This window comes from Pocillopora verrucosa, chromosome 3 (genome assembly GCF_036669915.1).
Source record: "Pocillopora verrucosa isolate sample1 chromosome 3, ASM3666991v2, whole genome shotgun sequence".
In the NCBI taxonomy this organism is placed as follows: domain Eukaryota; kingdom Metazoa; phylum Cnidaria; class Anthozoa; order Scleractinia; family Pocilloporidae; genus Pocillopora; species Pocillopora verrucosa.
In genome coordinates this window covers 7,150,979-7,172,484 of record NC_089314.1, presented here as the reverse complement: position 1 = coordinate 7,172,484, position 21,506 = coordinate 7,150,979, and the positions used below count along the sequence as shown (strand labels likewise).

The window sequence follows — 21,506 nt, the reverse complement described above, 5'->3', positions numbered from 1 at the left end:
TTTCATTTTGAATAAATTAAACTCTCTTGAGTGTTTCTGATCAAAGTAAATTGGACAAAAACATATAGACATAGAATTTTAAATGACACACGTATATTGTAATTGTTAAAAATAAAATGCTTATCACAATGCAAACCAGCTGTAAATGAGGCATCATGTAAAACCCTCATACTTAAGGACATCAGGATTTCTATGGCCAGCCTTCTCAAGTATTTCAATCCCCTGTTAACTGCTTGGTTAAATTAGTGTTAAAATATAGACGATAGGTAAGGTTTTTTAAGAAGGAACCTTTTTTTATTTGCGATTTCCTTACATATTTAGGCTTCTCGATTTCTTCTTTGATACTGAATACTATGCAACTCTGATGTTGAACTCTTCTACACTAACACATTTCCGTAGGCTCGCACGACCTCTACAATTGCTTCTTTTCTGCTTTTCACTCAAAACAAATTGATAAAATGATTTATTTCTACTTACACGTCTTTGACAACAACGACAGCAATCCATCGTTCCATGAAGAACAGCTTCCTGCCATTGCAGCAGACAGCGGTTTTGGCTGGATGTTTTCTCACACATCGACAGGCAGTTTACAAGTGAAAACTTTCACGCAAAAAAAAAAAAACAACAACAACAACTGTTACGGTAACAGAAATATAAAACAATTCAAATTTATCGTTGATAATGCTCTACTTCCGGCCCAGTAGATCACTTCCGTGAATCACACTTCCAGTGTGGGGTCTACTGTTTTCATGTCAACCAATCAAAAAAATTGAATTAATCGATCACTATTTGGCGACCATACCGCTGACAAGGAGCCAAATCCTGGTGTTTCCTCCTTTCAGCCCGGCTCTGAACTTGCAAAACAGTTCGTTATGTAAATTCTATACAACCTAGTTGAAGTTGTACAACATGTGTAGCTCAGTTGCATCGAATATGAACGTGTGAAATCGTCGAGTAAAGAGGAAATAGAGGTCAGTTTGTGATCTGTCAATTTAAGGTAGAATACATTCATTGGATGGTTTTAGTGGACGTCCAGGATTTCTAACTCATGAACACTTGAGAAAATGTAATATTTCACAGTTTAGAGCTGGTTAAGGGTTTTTTGTAGGTTGGCATTTACGATCGTTGTTTATGAACATTTAAGATCAGCAACCTTTTACATATTTACTTCGTCATGAAAGTGAAAGTTGCATATGTCATCATGTTCCTGTTTATTTATTGGGAGCTGTGCGTATGAATTCTTTTTTTTTCTAGTATCTCATTTTTGTTTGGTTGTTCGTTCGCTTTATTTCAATTATCTGCGACTTTTCCTCGAAAATCGACGAACTTCGAATTCATCGGTAGCTGCTTGCATAGAGTACATCAATTTAAACGTAATGCGTATCGTTTAATCGACATGGGTTTACAAATTAAAGCTAAATTTACCATCTCTTAAAAGAATTTCGGCCAGATGAAACAGTCTTTATAGAAATAAATTTATCGATAACTGCTTGCTTAGAGTTCGTCAATTTAAACGTACAGTACCGCTCGCGTAGACGTTAACTGCGCAGACGAATTTCATACGCTCCGACGCAGGATAGTCAGTGGTGGTGATAATTTTAGAATTATCCCACCCAATTGTATGGTTGGTTAGGCAAGTATGCTCCGATAAAGCTGAATTTTCCTTTTTGCAAAGAAAAACCGCTTTTTGGTACTCTTTTAACCGTGTACCAAACTGGCGTTTGGTCTGTCCGATGTATTCGTTGTCACAGTCATTGCAAGGAATAGAATAAATGGCGTCGGTTCGTTGTTCTTTCGTGACAGGATCCTTAGGTTTGGCGAAAATATGCCCCAAAGTCTGAAAAGGTTTTTGAGCAACTTTCACGTTGTGGCTATTCAAAATTCTCTTGATGGGTTCAGTAACACGGGTTTACAAATCCATTAAATCTGCATACCAGTGTAGCATCAAGCTATGTCTAATTGTCCACCTGGTTGCCGTGTGAACTTTAATATATTTTATTTGCGAGAAAAGCTATCATGTTACACTCACGCATGTCGCGTCGCTTCGCGATTTTTTTGGATAACGAGCAGTAGAAGTACGTTTTCTTGATTTGTTGATGAATCAGCTGGGAAGGAAAATGTCAGTTACTCAAGGCATCGAAACATGAGTTTTATTGAACGAGTAACGAAACAAGTACTACTATGCTTCTCAATTCATTCACTGCAATTAGCGCTCCCTAAGATGCTTACGTCGCGGAATGTAAACAATTTGGTGTTTGCATCGCAGTTGGTGATTTCTTCAAAACTTCAAGCCTACCTCGATCATCTTCGGTTAGGATCAGAAGGAAAATATATTTTTCAATAAAGTGAATTGTGTTCTGTTCTATTCATTGCGATTGGCGCCCGCTTCAGTGTTTACGCACCGGAATGTAAACAGTTTCATTGCACGCGCCGGCGAGTTTTAAACAAACTTGAACTATATATATCCTGCAGTTAATTTTCCGTTCAATTTTTTCGAGCAATTTGGTGAACATTGATCGATGATTCGACAAATATCGAAACAAAAAGCGAATCCGGTCTCTCATAAAAAATTCTACATACGAGTCAGAGCAAGACGTAGTTGTGACAGGTAATCCTACTGTAACACAACACCATTAAAATAAGCGAGTAGCACTTATTAGCTTTTGTATGAATAACGAGATGAATGAGCCAGTTTTTGAGAACAGCATGTTCACCAATGACAAAAGCTCTGAAATAAGCATTCGTGCGTGGGTTGGCATTCAGAACGCGACAACTGGTTACAAACGGGCGCCTTAGCTGATTGTAATGTATATCGTTTAATCGCCATCGGTTTACCAATTAAAGCTAAATTTACCATTTATTAAAATAATCTCGGCGAGGAGAAACGTTTCTTAAGCTTGATTCAAACGTTGTGCACTGTAAATCATAATTCTGAAGTATCACTGCTATGACACTGTAGATTATATACTAACTTTGGATCATATAATGGTAAGATTATTAGTACCTTTAGTTCGAATTAACTCTCAATGGCTTCACTTCAAACAGCTTTGCTTTGCCCAGTTTTTGTTAATAGTTCTTGTTCATTCTACATCAAATGCAAGGGAGCATAATTTGAAACTTCTTCACTCCTATCAGTGTCTTACTTAGCTCTGTATGCTGTTTATTTTATTTTACCACTTGATTTTTGTGGACTTGAAAGTAATTGTCAGAGTACAGTGAAGATCAATATTATTTCCAGTGCCTACAAGCTTCTTGTTACTAATCTGAGCCGCTTTGAAATGCTCTCTTTCTTTGCTTTTTATTTCATTGTTAACTCAGGGTCTAGAATTAACTTCTTCACTTGAGTGCCAAGTGTCAATAAAACAATTGGATTCAATCACCATTTGAAGCAATGATTTGATTGCTAAGTCTCAATGATTAGAGAAAAGGTTAAATGTTCTATTCAACTGAAATACAAAATAGTTTCAAAGACCTTGACTCTTTACTGAAAACCAGAGTTAGAAGTTAATGTAATAAATTATGGATTCATTTCTGCATTCCTGAGTGCTGGTTTGCATGAAGAATACTGAGAAAACCTTAAATAGATACCGGTTAGCATTACTAACATTAACATTCTAGTTGCAAACAGTCAATTTTCAGTAGCATTGACAGCCAGCTCAGATTACAATTTTGCACCTTGTCTCTATGAACTATATATATAGATGTTTTCCTTTGGAATTTTGTTTGTGATATTTTGTCTTTGTATGCATTTTTAAGAGAATCACCATGTTGCAAGAGAGTACCCTGTATATACATTAATGTTCAATAAATAAGTAAATTATGAACTTAATAAACAGCTGGTCATCTACTTTACCATTTTCATGATGTACAGAAACATTTTTTCATTGTTGCTATAGGGCGTTTGTTCCTCTCAACATTTCTTGCTTACTTGCATACCCCATGTGTTCAGGAGCAAAAAACAAAAGCTACATTATTTTAAAACTTAATGTCTGAACAACTTACTTATAACTTTTTAATGATTTTTGCGTATTCGATTGTAAATTGAATGGTTATTCCATTTTCTAAATAGATTGTGTGTTGTCGTGTGTCTGTTGAGTAATACTTCATAGTTCATGTCAAATTGTGCAAAGAACAAAGAAGTGGCACATGAGGCACAGTCACTCACTCAGGAGTGTGCCATGGATGAACTTACCATATTTTGATATAAGAACCAATCAAAGTGTGTGTATAATTCAGCTTATCATATAAATAATAATAATTGATCCATATGTGTTTGCCTTCTTGCAGCTGAGTTCCAGAATATTCTGAATCGGGGTTAAGTTCCATTCCAACAGCTGCAGGTGTTCTGATACTTGACTGACTGAACAGCCAGAACTTACAGTGATTTTGGTACAGAACAGTCATTTTTCCACCAGCTGGTTGAATTTTTTGCTGTCCACCAGATTAATCACTGGCTAGTAGATTTTTGTGAACACAATCAGCCGCACAATCTACTGGGTCTGTGGTTTATCTGGTGGATGGTATTATTGATTCAATCCAGCAACGGCAAGTACCTGAGAGTTTGAGTCAACTACTGCTACCATCTCACAGGAGAAGCAACTTGAAAAGTGAGTTTTTATCTTGTATGTCTAATTGAAATAGAAATAAACTTATGAATAAAAAATGCTCTTATGCTCAAGTAAACCATTTTAATCTCCTGCTGCCTTGATTGAGGTAGCTGTTGTTGCTCTCTTTTGTACTACCAAGATATAAGAAAAGCTAGAATTAAGTAGCCTTACTACAGGTAAATAGAACTTCATTCTTCTATTTCCTAGCAATTTATAGCTGCTTTTTCGAAATTTCAAGCCCATTAAGCAATGTCAATTTCACACTAAACCTTTCACATACATGCACAGAGAAAAGTTTACTGGTGGGTTTCAAGATAGCTTCAATGTTTTCCAGGCTTGATCTGTTTTTAATGCTTTTTTTAATCTTTCATAATTAGTCAGTTGGCCTCTGAGCTACAATCTGTTTGCACAGTTTTGCTGTCCACTCACAGCTCTCACCTTCCTTTAGCTGAGGCTCCATCTGGTATTTGGTATGATCACTGTCTGCTCCTGAGTATATGGGATATACAGTATATAGGTTATCATCTGATTCTTCAACTTCAACTAATCGCTCTGACGAAGGGCTAACGCTCGAAACGTCAGCTTTTTTACCCTTTACGGTGGCTAATTTAGGTTTTCAACCCAGTTGTTAACACTAAATTACCTGCTATACTCTCCCACCGACGCAGCACCACAGTTTCTTTACAAACTTACTCCTTGATTCTTCAACTTGATTGAAAGTCTTGGCAGATTCTTTGACACAGATCCTAGTTAAAATTTTCCCTTGTCATTTTATCTCCTCCATTAGTAACAAAGGCTGTGCAGATTGTAACAAATAATCCTTTTTGCGACACTTGTACATTTTTTCCATCGGCAAAAAATTGATGTGCATTGTTTTGAGGGATTTCCACAGTCTCGGCATTGGTACCTTTTGCATGGAGTCGGGTTTTTTTTTTTATGATTCTTGACTATACTTAAGGGTGCTTCTACAGCTCCTTAAGTCTATGTTCTTTAGCTCAATGGTGTATATTTTTCCAGCTCTGATTATATCAATTGCCTTATCAAGTGTTAATGCTTTGAATCACTTCCTGACTTCACAGCTCTTTATTCCAGTTACCAATATGCATAAGATTAGTTCATTGTTTAATACACATTAAGCAACCAGTAGATGCCAATTTTTGTGGCCTGTTTCTGGTGTCAATTTTTCCATCTTCATGGTTGACACTGTTAAATAAGCAGTGCTCAACAATGTAAACTGTGATCCCCAACTAGTGAATTTTTAGCTTTTTGGTAGGTTTCCTTTGCCACAACACTGTTCTGAGGATCATTTGTGAGAGCTTTTTTTCAAGTTCTCTCCTTCAAAAATCAGTGTCCAATTCTCCACCAGATAACCTTTCTGACTGATTGGAGCAGGTGTAATGACTAGCTGACTAAAGACAGTCATATGCATAGGCTGTGGGAATGGTTCTACACACACTGTACTGTTTACTTTTCACTTATCAAAAATAAAATAAATCAAACTATCATATGCTTGGGCTGCAGAAACGATTGAAGCTGTGCACACTGTCCTGTGTCATTTGTTACTCATCAGAAATGAATCAGCATCAGTCACTGGTTACAGACCATCACAATGTTTGACATACATGCTGGAATTTTGCTTCAAACTGTTCCGTTTCCTTTATCACTCATGGTAAATAGGTCAGTGTCAGCATGATAAGGCTTAATATAAAGTGGACAAGTAAATGTTCCAAAGTACTTTCCTAACATATTAAATCATTTTAACTTGAGTCGACCATCCAAACACATAAAAAATTATTACCTAGTGCTTTGATAACAACCTGTTACAAAACAATGTTAAATATAGAACTGGCTGCCTTTAAGAAAAGGATGTTAAACTAAAAAATAACTTATATAAGCAACCTCTGTGCACTGGGCTTGGGACAACACCTTAGGTTGATATTCTTTATCATATGTTTTGATCTGAGTACAGTTTAAGCTTAGTTGTACAAACTGGAGATGTGTCCAGTTGTCTTTGTTGTTTGCCACCAGATGTGATTATTCATATCTGCCTGTAATTTTTACATCTATTTCATCTAGGTACAAGGTCATAAGAAGCATGAATCTATATTTGTATTTTGGCTTTAATATACCCACTATGATTGATTTAAATTTTTATTTTTCAGTCACTACAATACTGCTTGTGTATTTGTTAACTGCGCAGACGAATTTCATATGCTCAGATGCAGGGTAGTCAGATGCATATATATGATTTTTTTGCATGCACGGTGGAAAAAAAATGTGCAACTCATGTGCCTTTGTTATTCAGGCGACAAACAGTAGCAGTTGATTTGTTTGATTTGAGTTGTTGATGAAGCAGCTGGGAAGGAAAATGTCACTTACTCAAGGCATTGAAACACGTGTGTCATTGAGCGAGTAACGAAACAAATACTCACTAATATGCTGCCCAATTTATTCATTGCAATCAGCGTTCCCTGAGATGTTTTCGTTGTGGAATGTAAACAATTTGGTGTTTGCATTGCAGGTGATGATTTCTTTGAAACTTTGAACCTACCTCAATCACCTTCAATGAGGATCAGAAGGAAAATATACTGTTTAAGATTGTGAATGAAGTTCTGTTTTATTCATTGCAATCGACGCATGATTATGATTAGTGATTGTCTTTGTAGATTTCTGCAGTGAAGCAGATTATCTTTAATAGAATTCTGTTCCAAACATTAACATGAACTTTTACAGTTGCTTGAATTAAATGTTGATTAAATGGGCAGGACTGGAGGCTAGTTATTATGTCCAGGCTTAAATATGGTGAATTAAATTAAACTCTAGTTTTTATATGTTTCTGTATTGCTTTTATTTTCAGAAGCGGATTGGCAATGTCAGAAACTGCGAGAACTGATGAGAGCAGTTCAAAGAACATTTATGGTGACCCACCAAAGATCAATGTTAGTCTTCCAGAGATAAGTGAACTAACCCAGAATTTTATACGTTGGAAGGATGTTCAACTCCCAATTGACATTTTGTTGTTAACAGTGAAGGACTGTGAGTTCTTGAGCTGCTACTATTACATTAATGATCCATTAAGAAGCTATTGCAAAGGCCTTGGTCATGTGTACTTTGGCAGCTTTGGTGAAGATCAAGATGTTAAACTGAAAGTTGCTTTGATGAAATGCTCAGAGAGATTTAAAGTTCCTGGTGGTGCTTTAACTGTTGTAAAAAATGCTGTCACTCAGCTGAGGCCAAAAGCAGTCTTTTCTGTGGGCCACTGTAGTGGTATGAATCAGGAATCAACAAAGCTTGGGGATGTGGTTCTGTCAGAAAAGCTCACAACCTATTCCTATCAGAAGGTTACAAAGGATGGAAAGAACTTTTGTGGGTTCACAACTCCTGTAAGCAGAGACATTACTGAACTCATTGAATGTGCAAGTCATGGTTGGAATCCACCCCTAGAAAATCCTAAAGAGAGGAAAGTTGAAGTCCTCTGTGGCGAGGTTTTGAGTGGTACTGAGGTCGTGCAAGCTGGATGGCGACGAGATGAACTAGTGAAGTCATTTCCTGAAGCAATTGCAATTGAAACAGAAGGAGAGGGTAAGATCTCTTTTTCCTTTGAAGTTACTGTTACTGTAAAATCTGCTCAAAGAGATATTTGGATATATTTGTATCCTGGGAGAGAGAGTTGATACTCATATCGTGTTGGCAAACTTTTCTGCAAGTGTTGAGAGATGCACTGGCTTGTGAGTGAACATACTGGACTTTAGATCAAGAGGTCTGGGTTCAAGCCCAGGGCTAATGTGATTGTGTTATAGTCTTGGCTGGGACACTTTACTCTCACAGTGTGTCTCTATATCCAGGAGTACAGATGGCTTCTGATGAACTGACCAGTATTTCATACACATGTTGAGTGAATAAGAGTAAAGTCTCAGTGGCTGAATGGTATGGGACCTGGGAGAGGCTCATTCTACAGGGACTAGCTCGGCACCTAGTATATTTTAGGTGACTTTCCAAAATATATCTCTAGTTCCTTACAAATCTTTGATGACAATGGTAACAATGGGAGAGGTTGAAATCAGGAGATGGTGGAGAATACTAAAACTTGTTGTTTTATTTGTAATAGCTTGTTATTGTATGTCTTAGGAGTTTTCAGTGCAGCACATGAACTGAAAATGGAGTGGGTTGTCATCAAGGGTATTTCAGGATATGCAGATGGAACTGAAGCAAAAGAAACCTGGAAAACATTTGCAAGTGTAACAGCAGCTTCTCTTGTTGTCAGCATTCTAAAGGAATGCAGTATTTTTGAAGATTGGCCACATTACAAAGGTAAACAGATCAACTTTGGTCTTTTTTAGGCCTACAGTATATTTGCTAACAGTCACTAGCTGTGCTCACAGTCACTAAATGTGCTGGAACTGAATTACCAAAACTGAATTAAAACCATGATTAATGACCTATGATCATGCACTGACCAATCAGAACAGCTCTTCACTCAGAATTGTTACATGTTTGTCAGCAATTTCACAGGCTCTGCTTTTGTGTGTTGCACTGGGCTAACAAAATGTGAGAAATTAAAGATAATGATGTTGACCTGAACTTAACATACAGGAGCTCTAATTTTCTTTCTACAAAGATGGATGGTGGGATGCTCTCAAACTCTTTTGGGAAGAAGACTTCCAACCTCACCCCACTATATAATACACCCAGAAACTCCTGCTTTAGCCCAACCCCTCCCCTACCAGCACAACCCTTATTTTATAAACCACAGGCAACCCAGGTTCCTCCAATCGGTCCAAAGAAGGGATAATGCTTGAAACATCAGCTGTAGAAACTCTTTACGGTGGCCATTTACATTATCAACTTAGTTAATAAAACCAAATTATCATTGCTAACCGAACAACAGTAACTGTTGACTCTTGCAGATAGGAAATTACTTGAGCCATCATCGTTGTTTACAAATTCCCAGTATGTCTATTGAGACTTACAGGTGCCAGGCTTTTTCAACCCAATTATTGCATGGTGCCTCTCCAAAGAACTGCGGTTAAATGCTGAATTTTTATGCAGAGGAAGGAAGGATCACACACATCTTAAATTCCTCACGTAGATTTGCATTTTTAGAAATCTTACACCCACATTCGTTTGAGTTATGTCCTAACCTTTGCAAACAAGGTTAGGACGCAGTATTCAAATTATGTTGGTTTGAACTACATAAAGCCGCATGTCTGTTTCAAACCTCATAAGGCTGTCTAACTGCTGTCTGTTTGGTTTTGTGTTCTTGAAGATATTTCAACTGACAGACAACATTCAGCACTGAGTAAAGAAGTTCCGGTAGAGCCATGCTGCTCTAGTGCCCAGTCTTCCCAACAGCAACATGTTTCGTCTACCAAAGCAGCAGGTATGTATTTGAATGAACAGATGCAGTGAGAAACTGTTTCTTTTATTCTTGTTGCTGTGAAACTCACCATAGAGTTCTCTCTTGCTTAGTAGGAGAGCTTCAGAATCCGAGGGTCTGGGGCTCGATGCTGCATATTGACTCATGACATCTTCCTTTAGACTTAACTAATTAGCGTTGCTGTTTGCGGTTTAGCTTTCTCTCTTCTGTTGATTAGCTATTTTTCTTGAAACTTTATGGCATATATTCCATAGAAATCTCTTGTGTTCACGGTTTTCTTAGTCTTACAGAAATACATTTTTGCGGCTAGATTTCTTTGACATGCAAATAATTACCTGCCATTATTTAATTAGTAATGAACCTGATTAAATGCCCGCCTCGCTGTCTCTCGTTTTAAATTACTTTCCTTATGTTTGTAAGGTGGAAAAAGGAAGTCATCAAGCGGGTTACTGGACCAGGGCATAAAGCGCTCAAAGCTTGAAGGTATTAGTCACTGAGGACTTCAGTTTTTAACTTCTTCAGAATCTGCATTCTGATTTAGACTTTCGGACTGGAGGATTTTAAGTGTTACATAGTTACAAGAAGATTTGAGATTTTCCTTAATAATAATTGCACTTGTCACAGAGCAAATCAATATATTTTTAAGATTTTTGTGTAGCGGAACAAACGATAGCCTCTATTACCAGCTGCTGTTGATGAAATGAGCCCGCGCTTCTCTCCTTGACGGATCGGAGACTGCACTTGAGAATTAGGTGCAAATCGAACCTAGCGACGAAGATTTAGAGTGGCCTTACCCAAGCTGCTTATTGTATGGAGAAGAGTTTTTTTTATAGCCTTTCGCAAAGTAGAGATATAAATGGTAGGTCACCAAATCCGTTTGACTTGGCGAGGGCATTTTTTCTTCCTGGCAGAAAAAAGAGAACAAGAAATCTTCTGGTCGCGTATATGGGCGTGTAAATTTCGTGTAAAATGATGCACGGTAGGATGCATAATGCAATGGCACGAAGTGGCCTCGAAACCAAATTCCTCAGAAGACGTTTCATGAGGAAAGGAAATAGCCCTATTGCTACAATGAATCTGTTGGCTCGAAAAATCTGGTCTAATTTTTTTTTCTTTTTACATTTGTTATCAAGCAGGGGGTTCTACTAAACAGTTGCCTCGGCCAGAGGTGAAACGCCGTAAGGAAGAGGCGTCTCCGAAGGACGCCTTAACTCCAAAGAAAGGAAAAACTCATTTTGCAGGTAAAATGAGGACATCTATGGGCGTGCCCAGTGACCCCCACCCCCCAACCCGATCTTTCTTACCCTTGCCTTTGTAAAATAAATATGCGTGGATTCAGCAAAATGGCACGAATAGATGCAATACGTACTACTCGCTATCCTCTCATCTTGAAGCTTTGCTGTGATGTCTTTATTTTTGTTGTCAAGCAAGGAGTTCCTAGTGACGAAGATTTAGAGTAGCTTTACCCAAGCTGCTTATTGTATGGAAAAGAGTTTTTAAGAGCTTTTCGCTCGATCGCAAAATAGAGATATAAATGGTAGGTCACCAAATCCGTTTTACGTGGCGTTGACAATTTTTCTTACTGGCTGGAAAAAAAAGAAAAAAAAGAACAAGAAATCTTCTGGTCGCGTATGTGGGCGTGTATATTTTTGTGTTAAATGTTGGAAAGTAGGGTTGCATTATGAAGTTGCATGAATTGGGCTTGAAACAAATTCATTAGGAGACGTTTTATTAGGAAAGGAAAAAGTTCCATTGTCACAATAAATCTGTTGGCTCAAATAATATGTTCTGGTCTAATTATCTTTTTACATTTGTTACCATGCAGGTGGTTCTACTAGACATTTGCCTCCGCCAAAGGTGAAACGCCGTAATGAAGAGTCGTCTCCGAGTGGCGCCTTGACTCCAAAGAAAAGAGGTAAAATGAGGACATGTCTATGGGCGTGCCTGTTAACCCCCACCCTCCAACCCCATCATCCTTCCCCCGCCTTTGTAAAATAAAAATGCGTGGATCCAGCAAAATGGCATGAATAGATGCAATATGTACTACACGCTATCCTCTCATCTTGATGCTTTGCTGTGATATCTTAATGTTTGTTGTCAAGCAAGGAGTTCCCAGCGACGAAGATTTAGAGAGACTTTCGCAGAAACTCGAAAAATGGAAGACAGTCGGGCGTCATCTCGAAATTGTGGAAGCAAGATTAACGGCGTTTAACAATGACAACAACACCTAGAATCTCCCGCCTTACCCCTCCCCTCCTTTTAGCCCAACCCCCATTTTATAAACCACACACAACCCAATCGGTCCAACGAGGGGCTAATGTTCGAATTTAAGCTTTAGAAACTCATAGTTACTACAATATTTGAGGTTTTCCCTAATGTTTGTCTTAATAATAATTTCACTTGCCACAGAACAAATCAATATATTTTTTTAAGATTTTTGTGTAGCGGAGCAAGCAATAGCCTCGATTACCAACCGCTGTTCGTGAAATGAGCCCACGCTTCTCTCCTTCACGGGAGGATCGAACACTGTACTCGTGAATTAGGGGCAAATCGGACCCCCCCAACATCTCCCTCCCCCCTCCCCCCCCCCCCAAAAAAAAAGAAAAAAAACACCGTAGTGATCAGATAGTGAAAATGTGAATATTTACCTTCGGAATTAAAGAGTGACGTCGTCAAATTTACAAATTACAGATGGAAAGAATAATTCTCCTTATTGTTCAAAAACCCTTCTCGAGTGATTTTCTTTTCGATGTGGGAGAAAGAGAATTTTTACCAAGCTACTTGTTTTTTGTCTACAGACTCGTCTGTAACAGAATTTTGGGAATGGTGCCGGAATCAGTTGAGGGCGTTTTACAACACCATGTGTCAAGTGAAAATAACACCATGGGACCCAGACAACACGGTACACATTAATAGCATTTACATACAAGTAACGTTTTTACAAGACCACAGGAAACCTGACGGGACAACGAAAAAAAAGCTGGGAGACAGCAGTGAAGTATTTGAGGGTGACGAAGATCATCCCATCCGTAGACGAATTCTGGTGTATGGAAGACCTGGAATAGGAAAGTCTACTTTCACTCAAAAAGTAGCTGTGGATTGGGCAAATGGCAGAACGAAGATCCTCGAAAAGTTCAATCTTTTACTGTTAATCAGGTTACGAGACGTTTGTGGTATTTCGGACCTCTGTACCATGTTAAAAACAGCGGAACTGTTGTCTGCTGATGACCCGATGGCAGTCAATTACTTGTGTGAATATGTCCGTCAGAACCAAGAGAAAGTGCTGCTCATTTTGGATGGATATGATGAGTACAGCGGTGGAAAATCATCCCTAATTCACCAGATTTGGAGAGGCAGACAACTGAGAGACTGTTGTGTAATGATCACAACGCGGCCAGTGAAAGAGGATGAGCTTAGAGTGCCAAGTCACGCTCAGTTTGAACTTAACGGGTTCGATAGCCGGGAACAGAAGAAACAGTTCGCAAGTAAGATTCTTCCTGATGAGGAGGACGTTAAAGGGCTACTTGAATACCTAAGAAAGCACGACCTCATGAAGATGGCAGAGATTCCACTATTATTGTTGATGTTGTGTCTTTTGTGGAAAAAGAAAAAACCTCAATTACCAACGTCTCGTGGCGAAATTTACGTAGAATTTATTCAGACTCTCTTGGATCATATGGCTATTAAAGACTCAGACAACGTCGCAGCAGATAAAAGCATAGATGAATATCAAGAGGAACTTTCCAAAATAGGAAAACTTGCATTCGATGCTCTTTTGGAGGACTGCCTTCATTTTAACTTCAGTAAATTTCCGCCTGGTGATCTCTTCGAGAAGCTTATTGATGTCGGTTTTTTCCAAGTTTCCAAACTTTCTGCTTTTAACCGTGAGAAGATCGTGTCTTTTCTTCACAAGTCCGTTCAGGAGTTTCTTGCCGCTTGGTTCATCGTTCAAGAAGCGAAGGTTAAGAAGAATGAAACCGTCACCTGCTTGTCAGGAATGGATACGTTTGAAAAATCAAGGAAGATGGCTGAAGTTCTAAAATTCGTTCGTGAGTTGTCATCAGAAGCTGCTGGCATTGTTTTTGATCATCTACGTTATGTCGGAGAGAAAGAAGGTCTCACAAATTACAATTTTACTAGAACGCCTTCTGTCGAAGATTTGTCTTATGCACAAGAGGAGTTTATTCTATTCTGTGTCGATTATTTGTTTCGTTGTCCAGCCTCAGACAGACCAGCTGTGTATTCTGCATTTCTCTCATGTGTTAACCATGTTGTAATACTTCATGAGAAACACTCGTCTACTGCTGCCAAAACGCACTTCTTCAAAGACACCACCAGCTTTCCGAACTATTTATTTTACTCAGGTTGGAAGAGTAATTTATTTTACTCAGGTTGGAACAGTAACTTTCTATCCATATTGTTTGACTTGAACGCGGTCCTTTTAACGTGCTCTGGAGAAATTAAAGATGTTAAAAAATACGCCGATTTACTCGAGAGGAACTTTTTCCTCAAAAAAAGCGAAATGAGAAACTTTATCTATCTACATCGCATAACAGATGCTGTTTTTTGCTCTAAACTTCTTCCTGAACTGATATCAGCGCCGGTTTGTTCTTCTCAGCCACCTGTAGATAATCTGGGAGAGAATGAGGACAACAACGTCGCACTGTCTCTGACTGAGAACAGATCTGACCAGACACAACAACATTGTTTGTCACTGGTGAGAGAGGTTAAGTTAGATCCGGCAACAGTTGAGGATATTGTTCTGTTGAAGAACTTGTTGCCTTTATTAACAGCTCCTCGAGATATTGTTATATGGGGGAGCGTGACAGATGACTTGGAAGGTAATTCGATTGAGAACGCGATTCACAGAATTAATTTTACTGACAATCTCCACCGTTTAAAACTTCGTGGTATCAATCTAACAGCAAAGTGTGCTGCTTTTATTGCTGAGTCACTGCACCACTCTCCAAACTTGCATACGCTCAGCTTGTCAGGGAACCCCTTACACAGCGGTGTGAGTCATTTGGTTGAGAATCTTCATCACGTGCCACAGTTGACTGTGTTAGAGTTAATTCGTATACAAATGGGAGAAAAGGAATGTGCTGCACTGGCTGCCTCATTACAGTACTTAAACAAGTTAGAAATACTGAATATAGCATACAATGCACTGGGTCACGGGATTATTGAACTGGCCAAGAACCTGAACAGTGTACCCAATCTGACTAAGCTGGACCTGTCGGATACAAATATGGGTAAAGATGAAGCATCAGCACTGGCTCGTGCACTAAAGGATGTACCAGAGCTGAGCGATCTTGTTCTAGCGGGGAATCCACTTGGCAGAGGAGTCAGGGACCTGGTTCAGCATCTCAGCAGTGTTCCTAAGCTGGAGTACCTGTCTCTGTTTTGGGTTCAGATGACAAAGACAGAGATTGAAGAGTTGTGTACAGCAGTAAAAGGGAGAGGCATCACTTTGTACACTGATTACCATGTAAGAGTCTTTTTGTTGTTTCACTCAGTTGTATCTAATCTTTAGTTAGACGTTCCTCAGAATAGCACTAGATATTGTTTCCAGCAAGTTGCTTTTGATAAAATTTATCAGAGTAGTCTGCATGGGAAAGAATGTAGACATCAGGAACAGTCACTGTTTTCGAAATTTTCTATTTCTATTTTGTGACATCAGGAGCAATTGTTGGGGATGGCGGAGACCGTAAACAGCCCATGTTAAGTACTTTAATGGTTCATGTAATGCTTCTTTGACTATGGTTTCCAGAAAAATTTGTCTAAGATTAAATTAAGAAATAAACAAATTTAGCTTTCAAAACTTTGATATTATTTACAGACAGTAGTTTCCAGTGTAGTGGATGCTTGATTACTGAAACCTAATTGAAAACTTTGGGAGTTTGATTCATTCGAGTTCATTCGATTGGCCTTTGAGTTTTAGCGAAATCTTGTTAGAGAAATCTTCTGTAGCTATGCCTTACATAAGAGAGAGAAAAAAAGATGAATTGTGAGAATTTTTCTCGCACCAAACTTCTTTGCGCAATGGTAATTTTTGAATTTTTTAGGCTTGTGTTGTTATTATGGGATGCTTTTATTTGGGTTTGATTATGTGCCCTGAAATTACTGTGAACCCATACATGCTTTGGATTTGATGACGTCGTTCCCTGCAATCGCTTTTATTAACAGGAAGCGTTAACCCAACAAAATAGAAAGAACCAAACAAAAAAGATTTTTTCTTGTTTAAATCCAAATGCGTGTTTTGAAAAGCGAAAATCATGTTGATTCTATTGTCATAAATTTACGTTTTAAAGGTTTGTACTGATGATAGGAAATAATTCACCAAAAGTTGTAGGTGAAATGATTAACATCCAAAAAGAAACTGACACGGTGCCATAATTTACTTGCACTTAAATGGTTTCATTCTTCTTATTTATCAGTTGGATTCTTTTTGTCTTTAGCTGCACTGCTCATGTTGAGTAACTCCGTCAGATGCTCGTAGAGCCCTTGGTCGCCTTTGTCATAGAAGCCTTTTTTTTTTTTTTTTAGAAAAATTAAAGAACAACATTGTAAAAAGTGAATTTGTCAAAATGACTATTTCAAACCTTACACTCTAAAACCCTTTAAGTGTGTTAAACGAAAATATATGGCTAAACCCTCACCAACATAGAAAAAAGAGCAAAGTACTCCGGGTTTGGTAATAAGGAAAAAAAGAGAAAATGGCGAGAAGCAATTGAAAAAAGAAGAGAGGCGGGCATGAAATTCGATGGGTATATATATTTTTTTTTCCGAGGAGGGAGGGGGAGACTGTGTACTCGTATTGCATAAAAAAAGGAAGAAAGATGAAAAAGGAGAGAAAAAAAATCAAGTAAAAGTGTTTAAGAGGGTCACCACTGACGAGCGCTTCGGCTCGTTGTTTCCATTCTGTACCCAAATAAGAGCAAAATTACCTCGTCCTGAATAAAATAAAGCGCCTGCACAGACTAATTAAACTAGTGGAGAGAAGAAGCCTTTTTGAGGCGCAGTTTCCATTGACATCTCATTCAGCTGAAAGATCTAGAAAAGACGTTATGTTATGCAACCAGTAAAATTAGTGCTTTACGAATGAAGCACTGCTGTGCGTCATGCGTAAGCGCCCTGCTAGCAAACAAACGAAAAAGAAAAACAAATCATTTTAAAAGCTTAAACTTCATAGGTGCGACCCGTGACACGCTGCCACTAGTCAAACTCGGCACTGCGCTACAATTTACTCGCTCTTAAATGGTTTCTTTATTCTTATTTATCAGTTGATTTTTTTTCTTCGTTGGCTACACTGCTCATATTTTGTAACTGTCAGATGATTGTAGGGCCCATCGGTCTTCCGCGTCACATAAGCTCATTTTTGAAGAAAAATTAAAGAACGACATTGTTGATGATGAAGTTGCTCAACTAACTATCGTATGTGTTTGTCTCTGCTTGGTCTCGTGTCAGTGTAAATCCTAAAAAGTGATATATTTTTGAACTTCAATTTGTCACACACCGTGGAGCTGATTCTTTGTACACTTTACGCCAATTCTTATTCTCATCGCCATCACTAGAATAAAGGACCTGCCTTCGTTACTCGTTGCTGTCTTGTCTTTCCTGTGGAGTGTGGGCGTTCCTTTTTGCTTCTAGGAATACGGAAATGGTACATCTTCCTTCCAATCTCAAAACTAAGCAAACTAGAAACTACTGTAGCATGAAATAATACGAGGATAGCTAAGGAGGCGTTAGTTCAGCGAGGCACAAGTGAGAACATTTAAGTTGTTTTGAATTTGTTTTTTTATCATTATTTTTTTTTAAGTGTCTCGTATATGATTGAAACAGTACTGTCAGAAAAGTACGGTTTCATTGAGAGGATGCTTCAAGGAAGGTGAAGAAAAACATTAAAGCGAGAACACCGGATCATCAAAAAGAAATATTTAGAGTTGTCTGACTTACAATCGTGTAACAATTACGTTGGTGGAGAAGTTAACTGGAATAAAACTCATTGCATGTAGTCGTACAAGGTCGGAAAATTATTGAATGACTTGAATGATTTGTATGCGAAAAATATTTTCGAAGATATTGAAAAGTTTTTGTCCCATTAAAAAAATTAATATTTATTGTAGTTTATGTGGTTGTAAACCTTTATCTCATTTTAATCGTCAGGGACCATTGCTGTTTGTTATTTGAAACTGAGTTCTTTTTCCTTGTTGTAAAATAAAGTCTTGTAGTCACTTGTAGATATTTGAATTCAAAATAGAATGTTCTCTTTCACTGCTCGCTATATGGACAGATGTATTTGAATGCGACGAATATTTATCTTGTGTGCTAAAGTGTAATTCGAGTGTTGCATAGAATTAATGAAACAGGTGTATTTTGCCAAGCGAAGGAAACTTAATATTCCGATATACGTAGGGAGAATCGAGATCCTTTAAATATTTATCTGGTGTGAAAATGCAAGTTGAGAGTTTCACATAATTGATGCTGTGGTTGATGTTGTGTCCCTTTTTTTGTCCTGTGATAGGTAAATGACATGGAAGGTGAAAGTTGGATCAATCGACTTCTTACAAAAGCTGAGCTGAAAAAAATAAGAATAAGGTTCAGAAAAGAGCCAGATGATGATGGTGATGATGACGATGATGACGATGATATCGATGATGACGATGATGACGACGACGACGGCGATGATGATGATGATGATGAAGATGAGTGAGCGCCCTGAGGAAAAGGATCCATGGCAACTGATTTAGCGAGCAGTAAGAAAATTGATATTACAAATATTTTTGCTCGCGCGCGGGATTGGTCCAAATGCATTGTGTGACCGAATATCCACTAGCAAAAACTGGAGAATATCCTTGAATAAACCCTATCTGATATTTCCCGATTTTCAAACCTTTCGTCCATCAGGGTTTTTGTTGGCTGTTGGTTGTTACAGAAGAAAGGACATGTTTTTGTGTTCATACAGGTGTACCAGCGAACACTGAAAAGTAAACATCTTACGTAATAAACGGTGAACTGTTCGTAAACACTTTCCCCGCGCGTTGCAAAAATATTTCAAGGAAGATAAACACAATAGCCTCCATTTGGCGCAAAAACATTTTCGTATATTTGTCCTTAGATATTATCTGTTGCTCAAAGCTCTCACTTTTCCTCGAGCTTCACTCTCGGAAACTTTTCGCATCTCGGAACAGATAATTTCCGAACAGCAACAGAAACGAAAAACAATGTGCATATATTCGCGCCAAATGGAGACTACTGTTTATTTAGAATTTCGCAAATTGCTGGACATGCTTACTGTCTCTTACGGCCCTACACCTATACTTCAGCATAAAGTATGAGAGCAGCGTCGAGTTCAAATTGGAAACTTAGATAATTAACCGTCGGTATTTCCCTTCTCAGATCACGCAAATTTTAGTGGTTTCACGTTGTTGTTTTGCAGGGGACTGCTGAGAAATGAACTGAGTTTTAAAACGCATGTGCTGAACCATTTTTCTGTTCATAATTTAGACCTTTAGTTTGTCGTGGTGGTTTGCTGAATTAAAAAGTTCCCAAATTTCTAGTCCCGCGTGAAACATCTTATACTGTAACCGGAAATGCAAGTTCTTTTTGGCAGTAAAATACCTGGATGTTACTCAGTGTTTTCGCCGATCTGAACGCGAAACGAATTTCTTAGGATATCTGAGTAAAATAGTTTAGCATAGATCCCAAACGTGACTTTTTGACGTGAAGAAAGAGACTCCTTAGTCGTTTATGCCTAGCTCTCCTCTTTTAGAGACAGTCAAGGGTGTGAGGTGAGACATTGGAGGTCTGGGAAGGAGTGAGAGGAGCTTCCTTTCCTTCCCAAACCACAATTTTCACTCTCCCAATAATTTGATCTTTTCAAGCAGCTAAGACCCTGGCAGAAGACAAGCTCAATTTATTTCAATTAATTAACTCAAATTAATCAACTCAATTACTTCAAACTAATTAGTTCAATTAATTTTAATTAGCTGACAAGCTTATTTTCTCCTTACAAAAAAAGCCGACTTTGAGAAAAGGAACAGATGAATGATTCCTTGAGCTTGAATCAGTTGACAGGCAGCGTTGTACTTTCAAGTAGGCTTGTTTTTCGATGCTTTACATTGATGATGCTTGAAATTGGAGATATATGGAAAATCTTTCATTATCAGAAAATTTTAAGTCGATAATTGGTGTTACAAACTTAAATGCTTGTTAGTCTCACTTGTCATTGTAAATAGCAATTTAGTTGGTTTATTTTTACCCAACGTTGTCACATTTGTTAGCCTCACTTTTATTGATTTATAAAAAGGATTTTTGTGAAATATCCTTGTCTCTTTGTAGAAAGTACAAATGACATGAGTGGTTGAAAAAGACCCTGGATACGACTTCTATCCCTGTTGCCTGGATCCTAAAGCACAGCCATTGAAATAGTTCTTTAACGGCTGAACGCACCACGCATAGAATGATATTTGTGTGCAGAGTTTGAATACAAGAGACTAGTATGTTGTCTTTAGTTCGATATAGGCAGCCCCTGGACGAGAGGAACAACTGGTTAATTTTCTTGGTTCTGATTTGCTTTTTTTTCTCGATAATTTATCGCAGAATCTGTTGGCCTGACTTGTGTAACAATAACGCCTTTCGTGTCCCACCGACCGACCGTTTCTAATATTGTTTTTGATGATTTGTTTTTGTTTGCATGCTTGTTTGTTTATTTGTTTTTCCTTTAACCACTTGTTTATTACGCTGTTTCATTCAATCAGCAAGCATTAAAAGGCATCTATACATCCTTTCCTTTTTACCGCTGTGATTTAATTCTATCAAGTGCTAAACCTGGCGACGAGAAAAACACAAAAGGCGGGAAAAAAGACAGAAATCCTTGCAAGCAGTCTCTATTTTTGTCGTTTGTCCCCTTCCTCCCCCATTTCTCTTCCGCAAGAGCGCACCAAAGCAAGCGTGATATCCCAAACATCTGATATTTCTCGTACACAGAATCTACGATGGTTTGTTAGGGTTCGGGCTTCATTCATTCAAAAGGGGGATTTTGTTTGATTGGTTTCTTTTTTCAAATTATTTTATTTTAGATCATATTCAAGTTGTTTTGCAGCCCAATTGGTATCACGGACAACAAACAATTTTCACTTTAAAAATAAAATCAACATCGTATCCATTGACAGAAAACGTGTCACACAACTTTCAGGCGGCTAAGCTGATACAATGCAACTACTTAAAAATCGAACCAGTGTTCATGATAAGGGATAACTTTAGAGGCCTTATATAACGCTACACTTTGATAAGGTGCAAGCGATCCCGCTCAAGACTGGTAGCATTTGCAGCGCTCTATCAAAGAATCCTGGCTTTTGAACTTGAACTCTCCACTGTCTTCTCCATGCCTTCATTTGATTTTTGCATTTGTGCAAGTCGTTGGCTGAGTACCTGGTTTTCTTGCATGAAATTTCGTCTGTGTTTTTCAATTTCCATCATTCTCGCCTTTACTATTTTTTCCATTTGTTGTCGTTGGACCG

At 38.2% G+C, this 21,506-nt stretch overlaps 1 protein-coding gene and 1 pseudogene across 2 annotated transcripts; one reads left to right on the top strand and one right to left on the bottom strand.

Annotated features, from left to right (window-relative positions):
* The window catches only part of LOC136276842 (guanylate-binding protein 3-like), a 41,025-nt pseudogene that overhangs the window by 10,718 nt on the left and 8,801 nt on the right, over positions 1-21,506 (bottom strand).
* Positions 843-20,504, top strand: LOC136279717 (NACHT, LRR and PYD domains-containing protein 12-like). 2 transcript variants are annotated; one of them, XM_066163692.1, is made up of 11 exons: positions 843-971; positions 4,288-4,607; positions 7,465-8,189; positions 8,736-8,918; positions 9,874-9,987; positions 10,405-10,467; positions 11,118-11,225; positions 11,810-11,899; positions 12,783-15,472; positions 18,509-18,740; positions 19,424-20,504. In XM_066163692.1, exons 3-10 carry the CDS (start codon positions 7,478-7,480, stop codon positions 18,695-18,697), a joined length of 4,149 nt encoding a protein of 1,382 aa, XP_066019789.1. In that variant the 5' UTR covers positions 843-971; positions 4,288-4,607; positions 7,465-7,477; the 3' UTR covers positions 18,698-18,740; positions 19,424-20,504. The 2 variants fall into 2 exon arrangements, with proteins under 2 accessions (XP_066019789.1, XP_066019788.1); XM_066163691.1 differs by having other exon boundaries at positions 18,509-20,504.

Bases quoted from the DNA above. Each gene is read 5' to 3' on its own strand.
- LOC136279717 (XM_066163692.1), top strand. From the start codon at position 7,478: ATGTCAGAAACTGCGAGAACTGATGAGAGCAGTTCAAAGAACATTTAT. The intron at 8,919-9,873 runs GTAAACAGATCA...GTGTTCTTGAAG, and splicing joins AGATTGGCCACATTACAAAG to ATATTTCAACTGACAGACAA. The intron at 11,900-12,782 runs GTAAAATGAGGA...TTTTGTCTACAG, and splicing joins CTTGACTCCAAAGAAAAGAG to ACTCGTCTGTAACAGAATTT.